This window comes from Bactrocera latifrons, unplaced genomic scaffold (assembly GCF_001853355.1).
Source record: "Bactrocera latifrons isolate USDA-ARS-PBARC rearing strain unplaced genomic scaffold, ASM185335v1 scaffold_67, whole genome shotgun sequence".
Classification (NCBI taxonomy): Eukaryota; Metazoa; Arthropoda; class Insecta; order Diptera; family Tephritidae; genus Bactrocera; species Bactrocera latifrons.
Genome location: NW_017537345.1, coordinates 1366214 through 1379342, shown reverse-complemented (window position 1 = coordinate 1379342; position 13129 = coordinate 1366214). Strand labels below are relative to the sequence as shown.

The window sequence follows — 13129 nt, the reverse complement described above, 5'->3', positions numbered from 1 at the left end:
ACCAGTGCTCTAGAGTATTGATTATGATGGCTCTAAGCGAACTATAGTTCAAAATGGTAGAACACGCAGTACGCATGCCCAAAAAAATGTAAATTCCAAAACATTTATAATTATTTATAAACTTGAGAGAAACATTTTTATTTATTCGGGAATAAAAAAATTGTAAAAAAATTATTTTTTCACTTTTTTTCAAAAAAAAAAGCACTTAATTTAAATGGTTATTTAATTAATGTTTATTTCATTTAATTAAATTTAATTTATTTTCAACTCTAATGATAATTATGTCTTAGTTAACTACTTGAGTTTCATTGTAAGAACAATAAACTAAAAGGCTAGAATTATGTAGACAACAGTATGAACARTCTTCAAAATTTAGCGATTAGCAATTTTTTTCACTAAAAAAAATAATTTTAATAGATTAATTTAAATTTGTTGCATTATTATTTTTATTGAAAAATAATCAATTTTATTTTAATTTGTGTTTCTATTATTAATGATTATAACGAATATTTTCCTCTATATTATATAAGAAGTTKCTATGATATACACGGAAACAATGTGTGATTAATAATCAATAGATCTTAATTATCTTAACACGCCAATGCTAATTTCCCAAGTGTTAATACACTTGAACTTSAGGAGCTTACTTTGAACTCGCTGCTCGACACGAGTACAAAGCAGCAATTGCTCAGAGACAAAAGCTTTAAGTACTACCTTAAGCGCTGGTAAACCCCAAAAATGGTGATGATGTAATGGAGATGAGCGCTGCAGTGGTCGTAAGCGAATATTAAAAGAAAATAATCCGAGAATTAAAAATTAGAAAGATAGAAGTTCTTAAATACAACTTCACACAAATACACTTCGTAATAACTTTAAAAATAAATTCATGCTTTAACTGGCAACGATGCTGCAGGCATTACTCACCGGCTTCAGCTGATGCGGTGGCAAATACTGACGCCACCACGATAATTGCGCATCCAACAAAAACTTGCATATTTTCGGTTCTTCACACTTCAATTTATTGTAATAAATGTATATATCTACAAAAATAAACGAAAACGTTCATTAGATTGGCGTTGACGATTATGCAAGAGTCTTTTATTTATTCTTATTTATATTAGTGTTTTCAATAATTTCGTACAAAAGTCACGCTAAAGTTTACARCAATAAACAAGAGTTAAACGAAAGATTTAAGCTACGAACTTGCTAATTATAACAGCACACAGAATGTGACGGCACACACGGCAGATGAACGACTAAACTGCCAACACCGTATTCGCAGGTKCTTTATAGACGCTTCCAGCTGATATGTCTGCCCGTAGGTTCGAKTTAAGTTGTCTTGCGGCAAAGCTACAAACGATTCTTGAACACGACCAGCACGAATGCCTAGCATTGGAGCCGATCTGCCGGTGTTCAACAAAAAGCACATCTACACACCCACACACACGTTGGCATGAGAAGATTTGAAAAATATTATTTATGCTCATTTGTTGTTGTTTTTGCATTGGAGAAATGGAGTGGCWGTAGTTGCGCGGCGAAAGCAATGCTCTTCAACCGCAAAATTCTCAGTGTGTAGCGAAGCTCATGTGGGCAATAGCATCAAGCGACATGCCCATATGCCTCAAGCACAAAAATTAAAAATTTAAGAAAAAGATTTCCGCAGGCGATTTGCTTCTCTCTCTCTTTAGTGTAGAGATGTTGAGTATTTGCTTTGTTTCGTTATTAACGCGAATCACAATAATTGTTTGTTTGTCTTTGACTATCGACCGTATTCTTGCTTTATTAATTTATGAAAATCATTGTTTTTTTTTTTTTTTGTATCGTCGAAACCCCCGAAATTCTTGTTTTTTATATACAACACGAGTCTTAGTTTGTGTATGATGCCTAAGTTTTGTTTATATTCAAATCTTGTTATGACTGAAAACAGGTATAAGGTATTAACTAAAAACTGTTTTGTAGAATTTGGCGAAATTATTTATTCAGATGGAATAAGAAATTTTGTAACTTTTCAATCGGTGGCTATCCATTTTAGTATATATATTTAAACACATTTCAACTATTCACTATAAATAAAGTAAATATTATTTTTATTAATCAGATGAGAGAGGGTGATCAATTTCGCGGTTCCCTACTTTTTTAAGGAAAAGACACAGAAACTTCAAAATTTAATGGGAATRTTTATTATCGAAAGAAGATTCTTTGGCTTTTTTTTATTGAAGATTGTCTCTTTCAAATGTTGGSTGCGGCTACATCTCAAATATATCTGCTGAACCCAATTTTCGATAACTTGCTAGAACTTTTCAACCAAGGCTGAATCAAAGCGGAATTGTCCGTTTAGACTTTAGACTTAACATATCGCCACAGGAAAAAGTCTAACATTTTGATTCCATTTTCAACGTCTGCGTAGGAAAATTGAGTGTCTGATTTTTTTGCTTCAAAAGACAAACATTTCTATTGCCAGAAATGCTTTCAATATTTTTTCTTTTTCTTTCCCATTCAGAATTAGTATTTCATTTTCACAAAAAACATTCATTTCATACCGTATGATACCGTATGTCATAAAGCCTCTCCTCAAAACAATGTTTTCAAAGTCGACCTTAATGAAATTTTACACAGGTCTTCGAGGTATTATTTACAAGGCCCTTATTCTTTGAAAGCCAAAAACGGGGGAAATTTTTCACCAAAATTTTTATAAAAACGTCTGCSAAATATATAGTTTTCATTTTCTATTTTTCCTTCATCTAATACCATATGTCTTAATTAACAACAGGAGATGGTGAAACCGACTCTCCAATCGATAACGATAGAGCGGACGTTCCTTTTYCCGACCATGCTTCCTAGGATTGTGCGGTGGGCTTGGTACCCGCCACGTAAAAAACACCCTCAACGCCACAACCTGGAAAACTCTTGCCAACAGCTGCTACTTGAGACTGAGCACGATACAGAGGCATGCACGATGACAACATCTGATGAGTCGGCGTTACGAGTTTTATAGGAAAAGGAAGATTTATGGTTCTTTGCGCATTTTCAACGGCGAATACCGCAGTCCATTGAACGATGAGCAGTAGGAGATATACGACGATATTGACATAGTTCAGCAAATTACGAGACATGATGAAAACACTCTAGCTCTGAAATTATTCGACGCAGTACCTGCAGGTGGAAGCAGAGTAAAAGGGAGACCTCCATTCTGTTGGAAAGGCCAGGTGGAGAAGAACCTGTTGTAAACTCGGCTTTAGCCATGTAATAAAGAAGAAAATTTGGTTCTATTTACGTTTGATGATAGAAGTTCTGCTGTCAACGCGGAAGCATTTTTTCCCGTTGTCGTCGTAATTACCGAGTTTCGAACATTTTCCTATGAAAATTTCTAAAAAGTCTTTACAAAACATGTACACAGCTTTGGAATAATTAAAAGTTTGAATAATATATTAAATATTTTATATGAAAAAGACTTTTAAAAATATGTGTCGGATAATAATTGCTTCCCAGAACATTATCCTATTTGTGATTTTAGTTATCCTTTATAAGATGTCTCTTTCGTGAAATTGTTGCTGGTTATAATACTCTTTTAAAGTCGACTTTATTGTCYTCAAACGTTGTGAATTTTAACAGACCTATTGATGATTCTGCACCTTAATTTATTTTACCATAAAACAAATAAAAATCAGTACTTATATATAAGCATGAGTGCGGTGATTTCTTTCCGCTATATAAATATATTTTGCATTCTTTTTTTTTATGTAGTACATTAATTATTCTTCCCAATTTTGGCTAAACAGAAAATATGCATTAAGTAGGAAAAAAGTAAATTAAATATTTCACCTACTGTAAGGCAATACGACGGAAGTGATTATTTAATGGACCCTCGTCGGAATAGCCGGCTATTTCCTGGGGCACAATGCCGGACTCCTCAACGGAGGTGCATGGACGACACATGCATTCCARTGGTGCTTTCGTCAGTACTTTCTTAAACTTCCGTTCACCGTGTTTGGCTTTGGGACAAAAGAGCGAGACAGCAGCTTCACGTTCACCGGACTCCTGACAACACATACATGAACGTTCCATTTGCCAAATTTTGCTACCGGAGACCTAAACAAAAACGGAATTAGAATTAATCTTTTACAAAGTAAATTGAARAGAAATCCTCTGCACAATATATTAAAGTATATATTAGTATCTTGAAAATAAATTACTATTRTATAAATCTATACGAAAACCTATATGGATATACGGTGTGTAACTTTTAGGCACTGCTTGTAATTCAAATATTGAAATTCGACAAAGATACCAATCGAAAACTCTAARATTAATTACAAACGCGCCTTGGTTYATAACAAATAAAGCCATTYATTCAGACCTGAATATACCTTTTGTTAAAGATGAAATTAAAAGATTTAGTTCAGCATATTTGCACAGGATAAGTTACCATGACAATACTTTGGCAGTCATGTTATTAGATGATAGTAATGAAACTATTAGACTTAAAATACAACATGTTCTAGATCTCCCATTTAGGAATTAAGTTAATGTTTAATTACATATGTTTCTAATATATTAAGTGTATAAWTWAATTTTTTATATAAACATTTGTATTTAGAACATTTTGTAATATTGTATATAAGTACATAAGTCAAACTATGCTTTTGTTATCAAATTTGCTTATTATTTACTAAAATAGATTGCCAATAAAATGTATTTAACAAAAAAAAAAAAAAATTTAGGGCATATTGCAATAAGGTAGATATTTTGAGTTCTCTTAATAAATTTCAATCTAATAACAATTTTAGAAATATTCTTATTTTTCGAGAGGAGATCGCAAAGGAAAATCAATGAGCACTTAGTTGTAGTATAGGGTAACTCTTTTACTTCGATTGTTATCGAGGAATATTGGATAACTAGTTTCAACGTGGCGATGAATATCATGCCAAGCGTAACCGTAGACCACTTCCTCTTAATATTTCGTATTGTTTAAGGGTAAACCGAAAGAGTTTCTGTGTTGTTTCACGACTGTCGATCGAACAAGAATCAATTGGTATAGATCAGAGACCAATCTACTGACGAAAAAGTGATCTTCACCGGCGAAACTGCTCCGAAGAAGGCAAAGACTGTCCTATGAGCCTGAAAGACTACCTGATAAAGGACAGAACAGTCACATGACTCTCCTGTACCAGATTATTGAGCTAATTCAAGGTAGGAAAAATGAACACAAAAAATAATGTGTATTAAAATAGTATCGCATTGGCTGGCCCCTCCGCCCTCGCCACGGCCTAATTGGTCGATATAAGGCATCAACTTCGACCCCATTTACTATATCCTTAAGATAGATTTTTATACCCTGAACAAGGTATATTAAGTTTGTCACGAAGTTTGTAACACCCAGAAGGAAGGGTCGGAGACCCTATAAAGTATATATATAAATGATCAGTATGTCGAGCTGAGTCGATTTAGCCATGTCTGTCTGTGTGTCCGTCTGTCTTTATATATACGAACTAGTCCCTCAGTTTTTAAGATATCGTTTTGAAATTTTGCAAACGTCATTTTCTCTTGAAAAAGCTACTCAATTGTCGGAACTGCCGATATTGGCCACTATAACATATAGCTGCCATACAAACTGAACGATCGGAATCAAATGCTTGCATGGCAAACTTCCTCATTGACGTGGTATCTTCACGAAATTTGGCATGGTTTACTGCTTAAGGTAACAATATAATATCCGAAAAAATTGTTCAGATCGGATTACTCTAGCATATAGCTTTCATTCAAACTGAACACATAGTTACTAACATAAATGCACCTGTGAAGGGTGTTTGGCGTCGGTGCAACCGAAGTTAACGTTTTTTCTTTTTTTTCACTACTACAATGCATTGGCTCACCTCTTCTTCGACACAAAAAGCCTACTTTTTAGTTCTCTAGAACACGTATTCGTCACTTTAAAAAAAAAAAACATTACTGCGTCAAGTGTATCATGCTAAAAGAAGATAATATTGAGGAAATGAGTTTATTAACTGGAAAGAAAAGGATATATATCGAGAGGGTCCCCTGGCTCAAGCCACCTTCATATTCTCATATATGATGATTAACATCCGATACCACAGACAGCCAMAAGTGTACCATCTTACCCTCACCTAATAAAAGTTTTTTCAGTGAAGAAATGAAAGCTTTCTTCCCAAATATCCGATAAGTTAGGAAAGGGTTTCGTTTAGCTCTTTTATGTCGACTACSAATAACTTAATATATTATAATTAACAATATTATGCAACGCACTCACTTGTATATAGCTGGCACAGCGTCCAACACAGGCGAACGAAGGTATTGGCTTGGGCACACAACCAGGATATTGAAGAACATGTATGACCGGGGTTACTTGGCAATCGTCGCCAATGTGGGAAATGTCTGTATGAAGCAATAACAACAGTTCTATCAAATGTATAACTGTACACTTTTAACTTACCGTTATCACCTGTTATAACGCCTTCCTCAGCTTCAGCAGCGCTCATTCTTAAGAAAATGAAATAAATACAGTATAAAAGAAGTAATGCAGCAAACCGGTGATTAGACGCAGATTTGGTCCTTGACGAAGAATTGTTGCCATGCCTGAACTTGCGTAACATATTCACTCCGTTAATTTTATACTCCACCGTAAAACTCCACTTATTTTTTCACCACTCACGTTAAGTTTTGAGCGAATAAAGGTTTGTTGCACGTGCTACGCAGCATTTTATACCCGATTTTAACAAAATATGGCAAAGAAGAATCCAATATCCTAACAAAGGAGCTACATATTCTTACATATATACATTTATGGACTTAATGGCATCTACTCTTGTCAAAATGTTCGAAAATGGTTTTCTAATAGCTGCAATTTACTGTATGCTCTCAAATGTAACTAGCCGTTAACCGTAATCGAGCATCTCGGGCAGCTTCATTCTTCCTCGTGCGCATGGCATGATTCAGCTGAATGATTTGTGTTGCATAATTGTGGACACAGGAATTGCATTAAGCGCTGAATGTGTGTTGATATTTCTGTGGCTGCCACATGTGGTGTGAAAAAAAAATTAACTGTTATTCATACACACGACTACATACATATATACTATTAAAAGTTATATAAATACGTATTTGTATAGTTACCCTCAAATTCATTACACACATGTGCATTTGTAAGTATTCACATAGAGCTTTTAAAGCTTTTAGTATTTGTGAACATCAAGCTAGTTATTATCACCGAAGCCGAATCTAATAAGCCCAAATAAATATACCAGGGTCATATTGAGATTTTTTTTTTTTCAAACATCAGTTACATTTCAAGGGGTTCCTCAATTGGTGTGTACTTCATAAGCGGTGAGTGCCTTCTATCGGTGAATAGCTACCTTCCCAAGTATAAATATCCAAAGGAAATTTTCAAAGTGTCAAAACAGTTAACCTGTGTTGTTGCCGGATATAGGTATGTACATATGTACATATCCACATATGTGTGCCGGTAGACTATCTGAAAAGCTTCACAMGTACATTCTTTTCTCCCCAAGAAACTGCTCATTTRGCAAACCCMTTTTTCATTTGAGGACTTCACGAAATTCGGCATGATTTTTTACCCAAGCAGCGCTACAATCGCCAAATATGTAAATTATTCAAGTCGGAGAACTATGCTGCAATATAAACTGAACTAAAAAAAATAAGATATATAACTTTGAATACCATTTTTACCATAAAAACGCAACTGTGAAGGATATTCTATCTTTGGTTAATGCATTTCTATTTTTCATTTCCTRTCAAATAAATTMTTTCACAAAACCGTTCAAATTTGAGTTGCCCAATTGCTGTAAAACTGTATTTTTCCCTTACGCTTCTCTACAATTCCTCAATTGCGTGCTGAATAATTGGAAACCAGATATGGTGGCAACATTTCTGCACACGCTCTTGATAAATCAGCTGATTTTCACAATTCTCCATGTTTATGAGCCTGGCCACATGTTATCTGATAAAAGTAGCCATATTGTGTGTTGTTTATTCGCACGGCACAAGTAGAATTCCTATAGCAAAACAACAAAGACAACTTGTATTCGTATAGCAGCTGTGAATAGAGAAAAACGTCAACAAAAGACGAAAATAAAGACGAATTTGATCAAATCAGCTTGTGATACGAACGACTACATTTGTGCATTCGCGCTATTTTATACGCATTAAATTGTAGATGGAGTATCAAATTCACATAAGAAAGTGAACAAGTTTGGAAACGGAGCAACAAAAATTCAAGGATTATTGAAGCTGTTTTTGGAAATTGAAAAGTAATTCATTTTATTGCACCATACATTTATTGCTAAGTAACCTGGGTTTGATTATAATTAAACTTCACCAATTAGTTGTGAAGTCGGTTTTGTTKTGGTGCCTGCGTAGTGTTCAAGCTGTGGAGCCACTCAGTTTCAGTGGAGGCTAGTGGATCGTGGCTATATACTCATTTATACTTCTTTCTTTTGTGTACGCTTCGGCMACATGAATTAGCAAAATTTTGTTTACAAATACGACTATTTCTCGATATACGCAAAATACTGTCAACTGCAAATCAGGTACGTACCTATTTGAAGCTCAATTCAATAGCAAAAATACATAAATACGTATTAGGTATACCATATGAAAACATACGTGACTATGTACTTTATACAATTATTTATACATTGTGTGTTTGAAATTACWTATGTACATATGRATGTACAATTGGCTAGCCTTTGCACTTGCACCGCTAGTTCAATTTAAAAAAAAAAATCCAAAAAACGTTGACATCGGCTGTACCGAAACAAGAAAACCTTCCCGGCGCATTTCTTATATTCTACAAKGGTATAAAAAGATCTCTATCTTGAGTTTGATCGGCCAGTTTGTTAGCAGTTGTATATATGATGTGTGTAGTTGTCCGATGTAAAAAAAATTCTTCAATATTGTAGCGTTGCGTTAGCATTGTTGGTGAARATATATTGTCAAACAAAAATATTTTATCATATAAGAAKTTTGATCGTTCAGTTTGTATGGTAACTACAATGTCCCGATATCGGCGGATCCGACAGATGGGCAAATTTCTTTAGAAGAAAGAACGAATGTCAAATTTCAGTTCGATATATAAAAACCCTAKGAACCAGCTCGCTTATGTACAGAGCAGAAATGCGCATTTTGGGTAAATACACCCTGCTCCGTTTAAGCGTCCACTCTGCAGGCACCCCAAATTTATTTCGCTGATTCAAGATAATTAKTTATAAATTTATTTATATGCATGTATATGTTTTATAGGGTACCCTATGTTTCCTTCTAGATATTACAAATTTTGTGGCTACCTTAATATACCCTGCTCGAGGTATACAAATAAATAAACACCGAAAATATACGCCTTAAGTTTGTGTTTATTTTAAATATTGGCGATTTTCTGACAGAGAGGCTAATTGCTACGTTGTATCAATGTACATGCATTGGTTTGTTAAGACCCTAATTTCTTTGTCTTCAATTTTTTATTGCTTTCAATAGCTTCTTGGTTCGAAAACGTCATTGATGAGAATTTTAAACTCAGAAACGAATGTACTTTAGTACGAGGGCAGTCCGACAAGTTCTTAGCCTATTCTGATTTTACCCCGACACTATTAACAAAGCGGTACTCCCAATTCCTTAAAGTTTCGTTTGACCCCAGTTCAGAATGCAGACGAATTTTTCAAAGAATTTTGAACACACGGGGTCAAACCTGGGGTGGATATATCAGCAGTTCGTAGCCTAATATGGTCGTGGCGATGACAGAAAAGTTAGCTAGTGTGTTGTCCAGCCGGTTTTTATTTAAGAAATGGGAAATGGACTTCTCTCCATATGATATTGTTGTTTGTGGTGGCATAAAACAACTAAGTAATTTGGATTACCTTTCCTGCTGATTGAACGGTGTTCGTTAAAATCCTSGTCAGTTCCAATGCCAAGATCCATGTTTCATCTACATAGAGGCTCGACACAACACAGAAACTTCTTCRTATTAGTATGAAATATATCTTTTAAGATTCCTATTGTCTCGCCTATCTCACTCTTCAATTGACTCATTTAGTTTTTTCTACAAGTCGCAGATACTTCCTCTTTGAAACCGTCTCAAATCACAATTATAGTACGAGTTATAGTAAATAGAGGTTTTCGACTTTGTATTCTCCCCCCMAAACGTGGTCTAGATACTGYGTTGTACATGCATATATACATCGATTTTTTGTAACTCTAAGAAAATAAATTTTAAGTTGTCATACGTCATTGTTCCACATTTAGCTTAAGATGATTTCRTCATGGTAATGACGTTAAGAATGCGAATACGTGAATTATACGACTATTATTRTCTTATCCTGAATATCCATGACACATTAGACATATTTAATGAACAAATGAAATTGCACATAGGCATTGGCTTTTATAACTGTCATGCAGTAGGTAATTGACGAGTAACGTTGAATTGTTAAAGTGTTGTAGATCTAATAGAAAAAATATTATATTTTAATATTTTATAGCTTTAATTCTAAAAGGCACCTCATATTGTTGTCACCTAATACCYATTCGGGTCGCAACGATCAAGTTTATTGTCATCGAAATCTGCTAACGGGAGGCTCRGGATAGTATTTTTCGGGTAGWWACAAAARGGSTTTTAGAAGAGTGGGATTCATTGGACATGAAAAGAGGTCGCTAGAATAATGCAGGTACTCATTGCATGCAGGATAATACGTAGTAGTAKTATTATATAACGCGAATCGAAGTTGAGCTAGGGTGACTATAGATTCGCGAGGCAACTCGAGYTCTTTATCCGCAAAGTGTAATGATTTGACTGCAACTAAATCATTGAGAGGGATATTTGTTAGATGACACCTCATCTTTGTACCCTGGCCATTGACAACAAAGAATAATATCTCTTTTTCTGGTGTAAGTTTAAATTTTAAAGTAGTGGAGAAAACTATTGTGTAATTATCCTTTTTGGAGTAATTCCATTGACAAGTAGGGATGATATGAAGCRCTTATTTAATGTTGGACCTTACCAACCCCACCCATCTAACACCCTTTTCCGATCGAAACGGKGTTAGATCGCCGAATGATGACCCTTACCACCCAAACAGGGATTAGATAACCGTTAAAACAACAACACCCTTTTCCCTTTGGTCCGACCCCGTCGAAACAGCACGTTTCCTGGGCATCCCGTTAGATGACCTCGATGACAACACAAATGACCCTTACCATCCTACCGGGGACTGATAACCGTTAAAACAACAACACCCTTTTCCCTTTGGTCCGACCCCGTCGAAACAGCACGTTTCCTGGGCATCCCGTTAGATGACGTCGACGACAACACTGATAACCCTCACCATCCTAACGGGGACTGATAACCATTACAACAACAACAACAACAACGTATATTTTATATATCAGTATATACTTTTAAATAAACCGCGGTTTATTTTTCTCGGTGTTCGTCAAAAAACGTGCTTAGAGCATTATGATCATGTCTAAATGATCACAGCCGGATTTGTTTTTTTGTTTATTTTTCTTTTTCTCACTTGATAATACAACCGGCTGATGGTGGTACTAAGAGCGAGAGTCTGAAAAGGAATTAGTACGTCGATGCTTCTCATAGCTTGTACACATATCAATATTTATACATACATACATATATATATGTACATACATATAGTACATATGTATATTCACAGATGTAAGTGGCTTTAATTTGCCAAACTAATTCGTTTACAATACAATAATTCATTTCAACAAGAATATAAGCGTCATTTCATTGATATTGCAATTGTAAAAAAAGGTGAAACGAAGAATAAGATCAATCAACCAAGCAGTAAACAACAACAATAAACCACGCTTACTAAAATATGTAAGTATGAGAATATTTTCAAGAGAGTTTTGAATTGTTGCCGTAAGCATATTGACTATTTTTAATTTTTATGTTGATTAAGCGTACGTGAGATTGCTTGCTAAATCTTCCCGTATGCGCTACTAAACCAGAAAAGTCAACAGTTAGTCGTCGTTGGTACTTGCACGGAAGCTAATATATATTAGAGCTAATCTCCAGTTCCATATAAATGTACCAAAAAATATTTTCGTCCATAATAATAGTCTTTAGCAAGTGAGATGGTTAGTAAAACGTATTTTGTGTCATAAATATATWACATGTACATATGTATATAATATAAAAAGTGCAATGATGGCTACAACACACGCKTTCACATGTACTTGGGTGCACATATATGTATTTAGTCTACACAACCGCTACAATATCGTTTCCTTGTTTGCTATTTAATAACAACCAATTGTACAAAATGAAATGTTGATTGTGATATTTCTTTTTATTTACTCAACTGTTTTGTTTTGAGTTCAGTGCTTGAAAGTTGATCTGTACATCTGTCTGCTTTAATATTAAGTGAAACAAGAATTCGTGGAGATTAAAGTTTACTGAATTTTTTTAAAAAATAATAATAATAAAATCTCTTGTGCTAGTTTAGTTTAGTTGTGTATTAATAATTAGCACATACTAATGATGTTATAAAAACTCTCTCAAGTCTCAAGTTATGCTTTGTGCTTTGAAAATAATTAATAACAAATTATTTGACACTTCACAAAAAAAATACACTGTGCGAATTTTACGTACATATARATACATATGTATGTAAAAGCTGAAAAGTGTGTTGTAATACGAATATACGAGTAGTATRTTTGTTTGAATGTTTAAACAAAAACGTGTGAATTCGCATATTTGTTGTTAAAATTACTTACAAGAATTACTTACGGAAGCATTTTCCGGTTGTGTATCTGCTTTGAATTCAAAAAATAAAATCGTGAAATGAAATTTCAAAAATACCTCGACATACATATCTGTATTATACTATTACGAAAACAAGGAAAACGCGCTAAAAAAGGCCCTCCACTGTTGCAGTGATTGCGATCATCTCYTTGTATGAAACTTAAAAATAGCAAGTAAGGAAGGGYTAAGTTCGGGTGTCAGCGAACATTTCATACTCTCGCATGATAAAGTGRKAATCGAGATTTCATTATCCGTCATTTACATATTTTTGTATTTTGCTGTAAAATTAATTAGATTAGATCAATTTGTGTACTTTGAGTATTGAATTGTATT

The 13129-nt window shown here is 34.3% G+C and overlaps 3 protein-coding genes across 8 annotated transcripts in view; 1 reads left to right on the top strand and 2 right to left on the bottom strand.

The window, feature by feature from the left end:
- Nucleotides 1-1309, bottom strand: part of LOC108975607 (homeobox protein 2) — an 11672-nt gene extending 10363 nt beyond the window's left edge. Inside the window, exons 1-2 of one of the 2 annotated variants that reach the window (XM_018944206.1) lie at nucleotides 1204-1309; nucleotides 925-1040 (exon numbers count right to left, since the gene is read on the bottom strand). In XM_018944206.1, the coding sequence (XP_018799751.1) occupies nucleotides 925-994 (70 nt within the window). In that variant the 5' untranslated portion in view covers nucleotides 995-1040; nucleotides 1204-1309. Of the gene's footprint in view, nucleotides 1-924; nucleotides 1041-1141; nucleotides 1161-1203 lie in introns of those variants that run through there. The other variant, XM_018944207.1, reaches the window with a different exon arrangement.
- Nucleotides 1310-3713: 2404 nt separating this feature from the next.
- LOC108975575 (bursicon) lies at nucleotides 3714-6668 on the bottom strand. Its single transcript, XM_018944142.1, has 4 exons — nucleotides 6452-6668; nucleotides 6269-6393; nucleotides 3827-4089; nucleotides 3714-3771 (listed from the first exon to the last, which is right to left on the bottom strand). Exons 1-4 carry the CDS (start codon nucleotides 6609-6611, stop codon nucleotides 3753-3755), a joined length of 567 nt encoding a protein of 188 aa, XP_018799687.1. The 5' UTR covers nucleotides 6612-6668; the 3' UTR covers nucleotides 3714-3752.
- A 1331-nt stretch (nucleotides 6669-7999) lies between these two features.
- Nucleotides 8000-13129, top strand: part of LOC108975592 (zinc transporter ZIP13 homolog) — a 13018-nt gene continuing 7888 nt past the window's right edge. Inside the window, exons 1-2 of one of the 5 annotated variants that reach the window (XM_018944172.1) lie at nucleotides 8000-8285; nucleotides 8361-8564. The gene's annotated coding sequence lies outside the window, so the exon portion shown is untranslated. Of the gene's footprint in view, nucleotides 8565-11847; nucleotides 11870-12024; nucleotides 12130-13129 lie in introns of those variants that run through there. The other 4 variants (XM_018944173.1, XM_018944171.1, XM_018944175.1 and 1 more) reach the window with 4 other exon arrangements.